The following is a 16,791-nucleotide window of genomic DNA, read 5'->3' on the forward strand; positions in this document are numbered from 1 at the left end:
GATAGTTTAATACAAAGAATAAACAAGACAAAAAACCCAGACTAACAATCAGGCCCCAAGTAGGTTCTACTTGTGGCCATTCAATCCTATAGCAAAAACAGAATTAACTAAAAGATCTGGATGACACATGCATGAGGGGTTTTAATCTAGATAATTTTAGAATACTTTTGCAAAAGAAGATTATGTCCTAAAAAAGCATACACACAAGAGTGAAAGAGAACGCCATCTCAACAGATACCTAAAACCCAATAAAGGAATACAAGAAAGATGAAAAAACAAGATAGCATGACACCTCCCAAAAGTTCATAATTCACCAACAATTGACTCCAAAGATATTGAAGTGGATAAAATATCAGATAATTAATTCAGATGAATTATTATAAAAATGATCAGTGATGTCCAAGAACACACAGAGAACAACTGAATGAATTAAGGAGTCAGTTCAGGATTTAAAAGATAAATTCAATAAGGAGATATAGATATTTAAAAAGAACCAAACAGAGACTTTGGAGATAAAAGGAATAATAAATCAAATTAAGTGTTCAGTTGAAAGTCTCTCTAGTAGACTAGACCATGCTGAAGACACAAGTTCTTGGAGCAGGTCTTGAACATTCAGGCAGTACTAAAGAAAAGAAAATAATTGAAGAGTGTTGTGAGATGCAGGCTAAGGCAGAGATAATCTCTTCAGGGAAATAATAAAATTTCTAAACCTTGGTAATGAAGTGGACATATAGATACAGATGCATTTAGAACTCCAAATAGACAAAATAAAATAAAAAAAAACACTCCATGACACATTATAACTAAAATGCCTCACAAACAGACAAGGATAGAATTTTTAAAAGCCTCAAGAGAAAAATGTCAGTTCACTTTTAGAAACAAGACAATCAAAATCACTTTTGATTTCTCAGCACAAACTCTAAAATCTAGTAGGATAGGAATAATGTGTTCCAAGCCCCCAAAGAACTCAACATTGTTATAACCATCAAAGCTATCCTTCAAAATCAAAGATGGAATAAAAATCTTCCAAGATAAACAGAAACTAAAAGAATGCATGACTCCTAACCAGCACTACAGAAAATAACATAAATACTTCGCACAGAAGGAAAAAACAACAAACAACCAAACCCAGAACTCACAAATCAACATATCTCATTTGAAGAGTAACTAGGAAAATGAAAAATAGGACCAATTTAAACATTAGAAATAAATAAAAATTGCAGAAATTAATACATATTTCTCTATAAAAACCTTGAATGTAAATGCTTTTACCTCTCTAATTAAAAGACAGGATGGCAGAATGGATTTTAAAAAAGAAGATCTTACCATATGTTGTTTGCAACACTAAGAGAGCCACAGGCTGAAAATGAAAAGATGGAAATTAACATATCATGTGAATAGAGTCCCAAAACAAGCAGGAACAGTTACTCACATATCTAGCAACACATACTTCAAGCCAAAATTAATTAGAAGAGAAAAAAAGAAGGTCACTTTATACTGGTGGAGAGAACAATCTAGTAAAAAGATATAAAGATAGTAAATATTTATGCCCCACACTTTGGTACGCCTGATTATACAAAACACACACTATTTTTATTAAAGACTCAAATAGACCCCGGAAAAATAGTATGGGTAATGTTAGCACACTTCTCTCATGAATAGATAGGTCTTTCAGACGTAAACTCAGTAAAGACTCTTCAGGTCTAAATATATATATATAATAAATCAATTTGGCTTAATAGACATTTATAGAACATTTCATCCCCAAACAGCCAAATACACATTCTTTTCAGCTACTCGTGGAAACTTCTCCAAAACAGACCATATTTTAGGCCACAAAGCAACTCTTAACAAACAAAAAAATTGATATTATACCCTGTGTCTTATCTGATCATAATGGAATAAAAATAGAAATCAACACACACACACACACACACACACACACACACGCACAAAGTACAGAAACTGTATAAACACATGGATATTTACCAATGCATTTTTGAATAATGAATGATGAATAGGTCAGTTTCCTAAGAAAACATAACAATCCTTAATGTATATATGTCAAAAATCCATGTGACAAAAACTGATAGAATCACAAAGGAAGATAGATAACCTAATATTAAAGTTGCAGACATCAATCTTTATCTATTAGAAATGAATGGATCCAGGAAGAAAATCAGCAAGTATAGATTTAAATATAGCAACACCATCAATTAATTGGATATAATGGACATTTATTGACTACATTCAACAGCAGCAGAATATACATTCTTCTCAAACTCACATTCAATATTCATCAAGATCAAACACACTCTCGGGTATAAAACATACTTTTGACAAATTTAAAAGAACAGAAATCACACAATATCTATTCTCACACTATAAGGGAATTAAGCTAGAAATCAATAACAGAGTGATGGTTGGAGATTAAAAAATGCATTTCTAAATAATGTACAAGCCAAAGAAGAACTCTCAAGGGAAATGCTGAAATGTTTTCAACTAAATGAAAATAAAAACACAACCTACACAAAATTTGTGAGAATCAGGAAAAAGCTGTGCTTAGTGGAAAATTTGTAGGATCAAATGTCTATTTTAGAGAAGAAAAGAGATTTGGAAAAACAATAGCTTTCCAACTTAAGAAACTAGGAAGAGAAAATTTAATCCAAAATAAGTAGGAGAAAACAAAATAAAAAGAACTAGAGCAGAAAACAAGAAATAAATACAAGAAATCCATTAAATCAAAAGTCAATTTTTCAGGAAAATAAAGTGATTGATAAACCTCTAACCAGGCTAATAAAAAGAGAGGGCCCAAATTACTAATATCAGAAATAAATGAGGGAGGGAACATTATTATAGATCCTTTTAATGCTAAAAGGATAACTAAGGATTATTATGCAGGACTATGCCCACAAGTTTAATAACCGAGATGAAATGGACCAATTCCTTTAAAGACACAATCTGCCGAAACACACAGGAAGAAACAGACAATTTGAATAGGATTATATCTCTTAAAGAGGCTGAATCAATAATAACTGAAAACAGAAGCACCAGACCCAGTTAGTTTCAATAGTGAATTCTACCAAACATTTAAGAAAGAAGTTAAAAAAATAAAATAAAATACAAAAATAAAAGAAAAAGAAGTTATACCATTCCCCACTATTTATTTCAAAAGATAGAAATGGAGAATTCTTTCATGTATATTATAGAATGAGTTTATTATATGAAGTCAGCATTATCCTCACAGTAAAACCAGACAAAAGAAAACTTCAGATAAATCTCTCTCTTGAATATTAATGGAAAATCCTCAACAAAGTGTTAGAAAATTAACTCTAATGATATATAAAACAATCATATGACACAAATAGGATTTATCCCATTTATTCAAATCTGATATTTGAAAATCATTTAATGCAATCTACCACATCAACAGGCTTAAGAAGAAAAATCACACAATCATATTAATAATTGCAGAAAAAGCCTTTTGTAAAAATCCAACACTAATTCATGATTAAAAACTCTTAGTAAGCCTAGAATAAAGAGGGAAATTTCTTTCTTTATTTGAGGAAGAGTATCTATCTATCTATCTATCTACAAAAACTTGCAACTAACATTATACTTAATGTAGGAAACTAGAAGCTTTTTGAATAAGATCTGGAACAAGACAATGATGTCCCCTCTTGCTCCTTCTTTTCAACCCAGCATGCAATAAAACAAGAAAACAAAATAAAAACTAAACTGATTAGAGAGGAAAAGATAATTCTGACAAGATCACCTATGCAGAAAATCTGAAAGATTTGGTTAAAAAAAAGTTTCAAGAATTAGTATGTGATTTTATGAAGTTTGCAGGACATTAGATGAAAATACAAGTTTTGTTTTCCTCTTCAGCAAACAAGTGAAATTTGAAATTAAAAGCATTACTATTTACATTAACATACCCCAAAATGAAATACTTGGGTACAAATATAACAAAATATATATAAGAGATACATGAAGAAAACTATTAAACTTTGATAAAAGTAATCAAAAGAGGATTAAAGAAATGTTAGAGATATTCTTTGTTCATGTCCTGCAAGACTCAATGTTGTCAAGATGACACATCTTCCAATTTGGTCCATAGATTCAATGCAATCCCATTAAAATTCCATCCATTTATTTTGTGGATAGATAAAGCTTATTTGGTATGGTAAAAGACCTGGACTAGCAACAATAATGAAGGGGAAGAACATAGTTGAAAGACTGACACTACTCAACTTCAAGTCTTTCTATAAAGCTAAAGTAATCAAGGCACTGTGGTATTGGTGCAAGAATAGGCAAATAAATCAGGAACAGAGAACCCAGATAATAGACACACATAAATATGATCAAGTGATTTTTGACAAGAGGCAAAAGCAATGCAGTAGAGAACTGATGGTCTTTTAAACAAACTGCTAGAACAACTGGATTTCCACAAGCAAAAAGATGACTGTGGACATAAACTTTATACCCTTCATGAAAATTAACTCAGAATAGATCACAGACCTTAAGGTAAAATATTTAGAGCTAAAAAGAAATGAGCTATGAAGTTATGAAAAGACATGAAGAAAAGCTATATACATAGAAATGAAAGAAGTCAATCTGGAAAGCTACATAGTGTATGATTACAACTGTATGACATTCTGGAAAAGTAAAAACTATAGCAACAGTAATAACATCAGTGCTGGCTAGGGATGAGGGAGGAAGAGATAGACAGTACAGAGGATTTTTAGGACAATAAAACTACTATCTACCCATGGTATCTCTAATGGGGGAGGCTGTGCATGTGTGGGGACATATACTGGGAAATCTTTGTACTTTCCTTGCAATCATACAGTGAATCTAAAACTGCACTCAATAATAAAGTCTCTTTTAAAAAGTACACGTGATATCTGTTTGAAGTTGAATAACATGTGCCACACACACACACACACACACACACACACACACACACCTACACTTAAACAGTCTTAAATGTAACATGAGTTTTTATTACTAGGACTCATTAAAATAAGATTAATATAATGATGTATTATTTTCTTTGAAAAAAAAAAAAGCATCAACTTTGTTTTGCTACTTTCCTGGTACATAATTAAGGGTACTTTATCTCCATCTGCTGGAAATTTTAAGCAATTACCAGTTCCTTTGCTCCTTTTGAGCTTGAGGCATTTCATATCTTCAAAATGTGTGGGAATAAAAAAGCAGAAGAGCAGTTGCGGTGGTGCATGCCTGTAATCCCAGGGTCTCAGTAGACTGAGACAGGAGGATTTGAGTTCAAAGCCAGCCTCAGCTATGGTGTGGTGCTTAGCAACTCAGTGAGACCCTGTCTCTAAATAAAATACAAAATAGGGCTGGGGATGTGGTTCAGTGGTTGAGTGCCCCTGAATTCAATCCCTGTTACAAAGAAAATGAACAGGAATTACTTGTTTTCTGGTCCTGAATGACATTTACAATACTTCAGTATGAACCACCATGTTTTAAAACAATTTTTTTTTCTGTATATGGCTTTTTGTTTTATTTGGAGTTATATTGATTTTTTTTATTGTTGGTTGTTCAAAACATTACATAGTTCTTAATATATCATATTTCACAGTTTGATTCATGTGGGTTATGAACTCCCATTTTTACCCCGTATACAGATTGCTGTATCACATCAGTTACACTTCCATTGATTTACATATTGCCTTTCTAGTGTCTGATGTAGTCTGCTGTCTATCCTATTCTCTACTATCCCCCCTCCCCTTCCCTCCCCTCCCCTCCCCTCCCCTCCCCTCTTCTCTCTCTACCCCCTCTACTGTAAATCATTTCTTCCACTTGTATTATTCTTCTCTTACCCCTCATTTCCTCTTATATGTAATTTTGTATAACCCTGAGGATCACCTTCCATTTCCATGCAATTTCCCTTCTCTTTCCCTTTCCCTCTCACCTCTCATCCCTGTTTAATGTTAATCTTCTTCTCAAGCTCTTCATCCCTACCCTGTCCTTAGTTACTCCCCTTATATCAAAGAAGTCATTTGGCATTTGTTTTTTAAGGATTGGCTAGCTTCACTTAGCATAATCTGCTCTAATGCCATCCATTTCCCTCCAAATTCTATGATTTTGTCATTTTTTAATGCAGAGTAATACTCCATTGTGTATAAATGCCACATTTTTTTATCCATTCATCTATTGAAGGGCATCTAGGTTGGTTCCACAATCTTGCTATCGTGAATTGTGCTGCTATGAACATCGATGTAGCAGTGTCCCTGTAGCATGCTCTTTTTAGGTCTTTTGGGAATAGACCGAGAAGGGGAATAGCTGGGTCAAATGGTGGTTCCATTCCCAGCTTTCCAAGAATTCTCCATACTGCCTTCCAAATTGGCTGCACCAATTTGCAGTCCCACCAACAATGAACAAGTGTACCCTTTTCCCCACATCCTCTCCAGCACTTGTTGTTGTTTGACTTCATAATGGCTGCCAATCTTACTGGAGTGAGATGGTATCTTAGGGTGGTTTTGATTTGCATTTCTCTGACTGCTAGCGATGGTGAGCATTTTTTCATGTACTTATTGATTGATTGTATGTCCTCCTCTGAGAAATGTCTGTTCAGGTCCTTGGCCCATTTGTTGATTGGGTTATTTGTTATCTTATTGTCTATTTTTTTTGAGTTCTTTGTATACTCTGGATATTAGGGCTCTATCTGAAGTGTGAGGAGTAAAGATTTGTTCCCAGGATGTAGGCTCCCTGTTTACCTCTCTTATTGTTTCTTTTGCTGAGAAAAAACTTTTTAGTTTGAGTAAGTCCCATTTGTTGATTCTAGTTGTTAACTCTTGCGCTATGGGTGTCCTATTGAGGAATTTGGAGCCCGACCCCACAGCATGTAGATCATAGCCAACTTTTTCTTCTATCAGATGCCGTGTCTCTGATTTAATATCAAGCTCCTTGATCCATTTTGAGTTAACTTTTGTGCATGGCGAGAGAAAGGGATTCAGTTTCATTTTGATGCAAATGGATTTCCAGTTTTCCCAGCACCATTTGTTGAAGATGCTATCTTTCCTCCATTGCATGCTTTTAGCCCCTTTATCAAATATAAGATAGTTGTAGTTTTGTGGATTGGTTACTGTGTCCTCTATTCTGTACCATTGGTCCACCCGCCTGTTTTGGTACCAGTACCATGCTGTTTTTGTTACTATTGCTCTGTAGTATAGTTTGAAGTCTGGTATCGCTATACTGCCTGATTCACACTTCCTGCTTAGCATTGTTTTTGCTATTCTGGGTCTTTTATTTTTCCATATGAATTTCATGATTAAAACAAAAATTTTTAAATGACAAAAATAGCCATCACCTTTGAAACATTATTACTCTGGTGGCTAACATGAGTATCCCATTCCCCATTTAGACCAGAAATCAGCACAAATTAATAAATACTATTGTATAAATATTAATTGAATTGGATAATGGATCATTTTGTAACTTTTATAAAGTTATCTTTCTTTGAATCCCCATGCCTTCCAATTGTTCTCAAAGTTAAGTTCACAGATTTCTTACATATTCCCTATTCCTGGAAATTTTTGAGATCGTTTTAACTTTACACACTCTTTTCTGCATTTTGGGAGTTGTATTTGAAATCCTCAGATCAGGCTAGCATTAGTTCCTCTGGTTTTTAATAGCTTATAATGAAGGTAATAATAACTACCATTTATTAAAAATCCTCACAATGTTTAGTGATAAAGCAATATATAAGTATCTATGGAATAGATAATTACCCATTTACAGAATAGCTAGAGTATCCTTCCCAAGGTCAAAAAGTTAGGAAGTGAAGGAGCAGGCTTGATCAAGTCATTGGCACTTAAACACTCCCCTCATCCCCCTCATTTTCTTGTTGAATGTAAAGGATGCATTTTATATTTTGATAACACAGATTATAGGTATTGGCAGCATTTATTAAGTACCTAAAATATGCCAAGCACCCAAAGATAAATTACATACAATTTTAGTCCAAGAAACATCACATTCTAGTGGTCAAGAAATAAAACACCAAAAGGAAAAGCAAAACAAACTAAATGTGGTTAGTTCTATGGTGGAAGAATATAAGGGGTGTGGTGGGAACAGAAGAGAGAGACTCTCAACTGAATGAGGGTACAGACAGGGCTTCCTAGGAGAGATGATGTAGGAACTGAGCCCAAAGTAAGGGTTCCTAGGTGGGGAAGTTCCTTCCAAACTGAGGAGACAGCCAATGTGGAAGGGCTCTCTGGGTGGAAGTTCAGCACTGATCCATACTATTTATAATGTGATTGGGTTGAAGAATGACTTTGCATAATCAGATATAGGGTAGGACAGAGGTCAGGAGCCAGATTGCAAAGTGCCATGGATCATTAGTCAAACAGTTAGCTAACTCTTTATATAAAATCTTATTTGGAGTTATTTGCATTTGTGTTGTCTTTGATCACACTGTATTTTTAGGTGGCATTTTATGTCTTAATCAAAATTTACATATTAATAAAAGTGGCTGGATTAGAAGCTGCATTCAGCTGCAAGTTATAAAAACATGATTTTTTTTTTTTTTTTTTTTTGGTGGTGCTGGGGATTGAACCCAGGGCTTTGTGCATGTGAGGCAAGCACTCTACCAACTGAATTATATCCCCAGCTGGAAACACGATATTTTTAGGCTTCTACTGAGTTTGTAATGGAGTTGTGCCACTGCACTGGTCAAGAGCATATCATTCCCATTCCCACTGTAGTCTCCATGAATGGTTCTTCCCAGAGTTATGCAGGGTATAGCTTGTTCGGTTGTATGTGGTGTTCAGGCAGCAATGCTATCAAGCACCTGAACTTCTGTCTTTCCACAGATTTCTTTAGCATGACTTTTAGTCAGTTTTTACAAAATAGCTGTTGCTCCTCTAGGTATCATATCTGCATCCCGGACAGGGAGAAGGTGAAGGGCAGGGGCATGTAACAGCATGCTTACTCTTTATTGTGACGGAGATAACTGCTGCTCTGGATGACCCATAGAGCAGACACCCATCTTCCATCTGAAGGATTAGAGTGTGCCAGGGCTTGCCCAGGCTGCTACTGAGATTCAGAAACTGAGTTTTCCCTCTGGGCATGCCACCTTAAACAACTTTATATGAGTGAGTTTCAAGAAAAGGAGGATGATATTGGGTAGAATCTAGCAGTGTCTGCCATACACAGTATTGAGATGGAGCTTTTTTTATTTCTTCAAAGAGAACATTATTTCCAAAGCACTTTCATGCTTATCCTTCCTAACAAAAATAATGTATATTCTACAAATTTCTTTCTAACCTTTGATATTACCCTTCATGCTAAATAAGTCTGCTGTTTCTCTTCTACATATATTTCATCTTTGTTTTCTTTTTATTTTAGATAAAGCATTTCTGTCTATAGCTTCAGATATTTCAGGACCAACTATACTTAATGCCACTAACACCAGTCTCACAATCAGATTACCTCCAGCCAAGACAAATCTTACTTGGTATGGCATCACCAGTCCTACACCGACATACCTGGTTTACTATACAGAAGTTAATGGCAGGAAAAAGAGCTCTGACCTGGTGTATAAAATACTGGTAAGATTAGAGCTAGTGGTTTTGGGCTTTGTATAAGATGCCTTTTTAAAATTTAAAACTATTAGCTATAGTGAAGCATTTCTCATATACAACTTCTTACAGTCGATGATTCATCAAAACAATGTATTGTCTGGGAATAAGTTAGGTTACTTGGAAGTGTGTTAATTCTGGCCAGCTGATGGATTTTCATAGTAATAGTTTCCTGAGTGTCCTGAAAAATGGGGTTTGCTCCTTCCCTGATTATTCACCCCTAGAGAGTGACAGAGACTTGATTTTGTGGTTTACACAGCAGATTGAAGATTGAGGAGTAACAAATGAATTGGACAGAAAGAATATTGCCATATATGCTTCTTTTCCATAGCATTTATCTAATATAAACTTGTACTTAATATTTATGTCTATATATCCTACATATTGTGAAATGCAGTGATCTGAGGAGTTATGTCTGTTTTTAAATTACCATTGTATCCTTTTAGCAGTTGCATAAGAGTTGGCACTGTTCAGACATTTGGTAAATATTTCTTGAATGAATGAATTGATAGGCAATATTTATTCCATCATTGGCATTAGTGTTTCAATAGTTCTAGTGATGACATTATACATACCCAATATGTGTAATTGCTTTGTGCTTGGCTTGATTTAACCAGTTCGAGAGGTCAAAGTAATCCTAATCCTCTTCTATTGGACATTCAAAACTGTCTGCTCGGCCATTCATACACGATTCTTTGTTACTTTTATTGTTTTGTTCTAATCATTTTTTAAAAAAACATTTCTAAAGTTGTTTCAGAAAGAGATTGAATCATTTGGCTGATCAAAATTGGGCTTTGAACAGATTTCCTTTATTAGAGTTAGTCTTATTGTCTTCACTTTGACTAAGATGGGTTCTCAATCTTGGCTTTACCTCACACAATTCTATCAGGATATCTGTGGGTGAAACACAGATATAGTATTTTCTTAAAATTTCTTAGATGATTCCAAAGCACAATCAAAATTGAGAATCATTAAGGGATGTCTTTTTACCCTCTTAAAATTTATTTTTAAGAATGATTAGATGATACAGTTTTATATTTTACTATATTCACTTGTATTCCTCCTGTGAATTTCTAATGTCATACTTATGAAATAGTTTCCTATGTGAAATGAGTTGTTTCACAAAATGACAATCACTTGGTATTTATTTGTGGAGATATTAACTCAAGTCTTTGTAGATTGGGATGTGGCATTATGAACAATCCAGAATTTAAAATAAATCAGCCTTTTTATCTTTGTGTAAATAATTTCTGCTTGTTTATATAAAATATAAGAATCAGATATTGATTTCTGAATTAATTTCAGGAGTCTCAGGAGAGTATAGCTGTTATTGAAAATTTACAGCCATTTTCAACATATACAATACATACAGCTGTAAGGAATTATTATTTGGATCCTTTGGAACATTTACCTCTGGGGAAAAAAATTTCAGGAAAAACTAAAAGTGGAGGTGAGTGTGGGTTTCTATAGGTGAGTTGTGAACTTGTGTGGGTTTCTAGAGCGAAATTTTATAATGTATATGTTTATGTTTTTCTTGAACTAAATGCCAACCAATAATTATTATGTGAGCCTTTTTAAGTTTAATAAGGAAAATGAATTTGTAGAAAATGTTTTGATAACTTGGCCCTTATTTTAACCACAGAAGAAGATGATAACCCATCAAAATGGAAATCAGTCAGGAGGTGAAACATCAAAATCAATAGTGCTCCACAAAGAAACTCATTCTTTGGTCTCACCACACAGTGTCGCTCTCTTTCCATGTACTCATAGCTCTCTGTACACATGAGACAGGAAAACCAAGACTTCTTTTCAATGTGTATTGCACTGAGCCCACTGAGATTTAAAATCACGTAACATCTCTACCTGAAAGACAAAAAGTCTATAATCCAAAAACGTGTTCTAAGAGGTGATGATCATTTTTTTTTCAGATACTCTGATGATTTTCACACAAAAGTCATTCAAATTGGGTAATTCATGAAGGGTCCTATCCTTGAGCTGGAGTCAGGTAAAGTTGTAGTCATTTGGAGAAAGAGGCAAGAGGCTTAGGCAGCCTGCTAACTTACCATTGTGTAATAGACTGACTTTCCTTCTGGACACTGTTAGTTAGTCATTCTGCTCCCGTGACAGGATCCTCAACCAAGACTTCCTCTCTTCTTTGCACCTTTCCATGCTGTTGCAACATCCCTTATTCTTCATTGCTATTTATTTCAGTGCCAGAGGCAGTTTGGCTCATTAACACAACCGTGCTGTCAGACACCAGCCTCCTTGTATCTTGGAGAGAATCTCACAAGCCAAATGGACCTGAAGAGTCAGTCCGCTATCAACTGGAAATCTCAAATCTGGCCCTAATTCCTAAGACTCCTCTAAGACAAAGTGAATATCCAAATGCCAGGCTTGCTCTCCTTGTCACTACACTGTCTGGTGGACAACAATATGTGTTAAAGGTACAGAGTGTATGGGGCACTTTTTATTGCCATTTTACAGCACAAAATTTTGAAAAGCAGCTGTTTTTCTTTTCTTTTCTTTTTAATAAAGGTTCTGGCCTGCCATTCCAAGGAAATGTGGTGTGCTGAAAGTCATTCTGTCACTGTCAAAATGTTCCACACACCAGAGAAACCTTATGCCTTGGTCCCAGAAAACACCAGTTTGCAGTTAGATTGGAAGGCTCCACCTGATGTTAGCCTCATTAGATTTTGGTTTGAACTCCAGAAGGTAGACTTTTAATTTAAATTTTTATGTAAATCTCATAACAATACACTAAGAATAGATGATTGCATTTTTATAATTTCTACTTGTTATTTTCACTATCCTATATTTATGTGTCTGTTTGCATAAATACAGGACTATGTATGTGTGCAAATTTGTAAAGATTGGTTGAGAATATTTGTTAAGTAGGACCTTGAAAGAAGATTAGCCCCAGCAGCTTGGGAGGCTAAGGCAGGAGGATCGCAAGTTCAAAGCCTCAGCAACTTACTGAGTCCCTAAGCAATTTAGTGAGACCCTGTCTCAAAGTAAAAGGTAAAAATAAAAAAGACACTGCCTCAAAATTTTAAAAAGCCCAGTTGTTAAGTGTCCCTCAATTCAAACCTTGGTATAAAACAAAGCAAAACAAACAAATCCCCCAAACCATAACACATAGTCATGGCTTATTTCTTTAAATATTATTTCTTCACAATTTTATGAAATAGAATAAATTATAAGGATTTTTCATGTGTTCAGAGGATTTTCCTGTACAAATTAATAGCATATTTGATAATATTCATTCGTTCAGGTCTGGCATTTAAAGCATACTAATTTCTGATAGAAAGAGTTCCTAGGAAAGTAATTTATTCTTAAAAAGTTCGATTCAAAAGGTATATATTACAGTTTAGTAATTTCATAATGTTTTTTCTTAGTTTTGATGTTATCAGAATGGTTATCTGTTTTAACAACTTGGTGGTTTCTTTAGAAATAAAAGAAAGGAAAAAACAAAACCCCAAAACTTGTTTAGAAATGTCCTTTAAACCATTGGAGGGCTTTGTCACACAGGGGAGAAGTAAAATATAAAGCCAGTTTATTCCAAACTAGTTTGATGTTGGCTCATAAACTTTAAATGGTTCTTTATACAAACTCTTCATGCTTTAACCAATATAAAAATGCCTGTTGAATTTTAAAGCATCAACTAATCTGATTGATTTATTTCTAAGGAAGGTTCACATTGATATTTATAGTGATATACTAAGAATTGATTATTCAATTTTTTAAATTGTTACTTTTCTTTTTCACTATAATATGTTTATATATACATATATATCTATATATGCATGCATATTTGTAAAGATTGGTTAAGAATATTTTGTTCAATTGTAACTTAAAAGCAAATCAATATAGTCATTGCCTCACTAGTTCTTTAAAAACAAGTTGTTACCCAGGATCTTTTTAAAATTTACTATATAAAATATTTCTATGATTTTGTACTTTTAAGATAAAACTATGAAAATATAGAACAATACTGAACCTTAAGTTGATAAAACCAAAGGCCATAGTTTAATAGGATTTTTTCCCGTTTGAACATGTTTCCATTGAACATGTTGGCCTTGAAATGTAGTAAGGTTGGAGAAATTGTAGGACCACCCTTTTTTTTCTTTTTGGACATCTCTTTAAGTAGCTTAATGCAGTTGAGTCTAAAGTCAAGGGACGGGATGTAAAGTTCATTTTCTAGTTTAAACAAATTAAATCTAAAAGGACTTTGGAAATAACGATGCTCTAGCTTCTCATTTTACTGATAAGAACATGGAGACCCAGACGCATGCTATGCTAAGGCAGATATTACTAACCAGATATAGGAGTGTCTCAGAGCTAACTCATCCCTACAGCAGTCCTGTTTGGGTAATGTCCTTGGAGAGAACTATTAATCATTAAATCACCCATCCCATTCAAATCTGGGAAAAAGAACAGCAGACAAGGACCTCTTGGGTCCAGTCCTCATGACTTTCAGGCAATGATTTTTTTTAAAAAAATTAAATTGGTACATTATAATTACATATAATAGTGAGATTCATTATGTCATATTCATATGTACACATAATTTGCTCAATCTCTTTCCCCAGTATATTCCCTTTCCCTCTCTACCTCTCCCTGATCTACTTGCTCTAGTCTACTGACCTCCCTTTTATTGTTATTATTATTATTATCTTAATTAGTGCATTATGATTATCTATATATGTGGAACTCATCATGGCAATCTATACATGGACATAACCTAATTTGGTAGATTTTGCTTTCCAGTCCTTCCCATGTCCTCCTCTCCTCCCTTCTGCTTGATTTTCTTCCTCAATATTATTGGTTTTCCTTCCATTTTCATGAGATCCTCCCCTCCATTTTTTAAAAATATTTTTTTCTCTGTCTCTAACTTTTGCATTGGAAAGAAATATTTCAATTTTTTTTAAACATCAGAAATTTATTAGTTGCTCAAAACATTACACTGATCTTGACATATCATATATCATATATTTGTTTCAAATGGGGTATTTCAAATTTTTAATTTACGAGTTAGCCTTATTTTACTTAACATGATGTTTTCCAGTTCCATCCATTTACTAGCAAATGACAATTTCCTTCTTTCTTATAGCTGAGTAAAACTCCTTTGTGTATATATATCACATTTTATTTATCCATTTGTCTGTTTACAGCCACCTAGACTGGTTTCATAACTTGGGGATTATGAATTGTGCTGCTATAAACATTGGTGTGCACATCTTACTATAGTATGCTGATTTTAGTTCTTTTGGATAAATACCAATGAATGGGATAGTTGGGTCATATGGTAGTTCCATTTCTCCTCTTTTGAGAAATCGCCATACCACTTTCCAAAGTGGTTGTACAGTTTAAAGTCCTACAATGTATAAGTTTACCTTTTTGCCCCTGTTCTTTTTTTTGCAGGGGGGGGGTGAGTATTGGGGATTGAACTCAGGGGCACTTGGCCATGTTTTTGCCCATGTTCTTGACACCAACTATTGTTTTTTGTTTTCTTGATGGTTGCCATTCTAATTGGGAGAAAAATCTCAATGTTGTTTTGATTCACATTTCTCTGATCACCAAGAATATTGAACATTTTTTCATATATTTGTTGATCATTTGTATTTTTTTGAGAAATGTCTGCTTAGTTCATCTGCCCATTTTTTTGATTGGGTTTTTTTTGTATTAAGTTTTTATAGTTCTTTATATACTCTGGATATTAATCTCCTGTCAGAAGAGTAGCTGGCAAAGATTTTCTCCTAATTCTGTAGGTTAAATTGTATTCTTTGCTGTGTAGAAGCTTTTTAAGTTGAAGCCATTCCACTTATTGATTCTTGGTTTTATTTCCCCATAAAATACCAGTGAAATTCTTCACAGAACTAGAAAAAAAGTCATTAAGTTCATATGGAAGAATAAAAGATTCAGAATAGACAAGACAATACTGAGAAATAATAGTGGTATTGGTGACATCATATAATACTTGATCTCAAATTATACAACAGAGCTACCATAACAATAACAGCATTGTATTGGCATGGAAACAGGCAGGAAGACCAGTAGAATGGAAGACACATAGACTAGTCTACATAGATACAGTCATCTGATCCTTGACAAAGTTGTCAGAAACATGTTGGAGAAAATGTAGCTTTTTAAACAAATATTATAGTATTTTAAACAAATACTATAAAACAAATATAAAAATATATTTATTCTTTATTTTTTAATTTTTATATTTATAAAAAGAAAAAGTATTCAAACAAATTCTATAGTGTTGGGAAAACTGGATATTCATATGTACAAAAAATTAATCTAGATTCCTGTTTCTTACCTTGCACAAAACTCAAAGTACATTAAAGAACTAGAACCCTAAAACTGCTAGAAGAAAACAAAGGGTCAAAGCTCCAATATATTGTTGAGGGTACTGACTTTCTTAAAAAGACTCCTAAAGCTCAAGAAATAAAACCAAGAATCAAGAAATGCTTTTCTTTTTATATTTTCTATTTTCACACTTTCTCAACAGATTTCTTGTAGACCATTTAGAAAATCATGAAGTTGAAAATGCAGGATACTGTCACTTTTACATGTATGACCATCTCTAGTGAAGCATGAATGGATGAGTACAGTGGTTCTGAGAGGGCTGATGAGTGACCTCTAGTCAGAAAGCTCTTGTCTTTTTTGAGCAACTTGAACCTTCCTCATAATGACAGGACAGCTAGGAATGATTTCAGAATTCTGAAACTCTGAGGGGTGAGTGGTGAGAGAGATGGATGTCTTCATAATTAATAAGTTTGCTTTACAAAAGAAAGAGGAAAAACATGATAAACTTTGTCTTTGTCTTTTCTGTCACAATTTGTTGTCTGAAAATGGAGCAATTTAGAACACAAGGTTAAGTTTCTATCTAGATTTTGAATTACATAGATTTTAATTTTTAAAAAATCCAATAACAATATAAGAAAAAAATCACAAGTGTGCCAAAGAGGAAAGGATGTCTTCAATTTAAGATTACGAAGGAACTAGTCCTTTTAATTTGATAATTTTTTTTCATAGAAATCCATTAAAAATGTTTTTCTCATCAGTACAGACAAATGTCTATGAGAATCAAAAAAATTCTGAAGTGCCAGTCTATGAGATATTATATCCTACAACCTCCCAAACACTGCCCAAATAACTTGAAAATCTCTTT

General features: G+C 33.8%; 1 protein-coding gene across 3 annotated transcripts in view; it reads left to right on the plus strand.

The window, feature by feature from the left end:
* Positions 1 to 16,791, plus strand: part of Ros1 (ROS proto-oncogene 1, receptor tyrosine kinase) — a 129,584-nt gene that overhangs the window by 77,974 nt on the left and 34,819 nt on the right. For all 3 annotated transcript variants that reach the window (XM_077801670.1, XM_026394086.2, XM_026394085.2), the window contains 4 exons: positions 9,379 to 9,581; positions 10,917 to 11,061; positions 11,823 to 12,055; positions 12,147 to 12,323. In XM_077801670.1, the coding sequence (XP_077657796.1) occupies positions 9,379 to 9,581; positions 10,917 to 11,061; positions 11,823 to 12,055; positions 12,147 to 12,323 (758 nt within the window). The remainder of the gene's footprint in view (positions 1 to 9,378; positions 9,582 to 10,916; positions 11,062 to 11,822; positions 12,056 to 12,146; positions 12,324 to 16,791) is intronic.

Source organism: Urocitellus parryii, chromosome 8 (genome assembly GCF_045843805.1).
Source record: "Urocitellus parryii isolate mUroPar1 chromosome 8, mUroPar1.hap1, whole genome shotgun sequence".
Classification (NCBI taxonomy): Eukaryota; Metazoa; Chordata; class Mammalia; order Rodentia; family Sciuridae; genus Urocitellus; species Urocitellus parryii.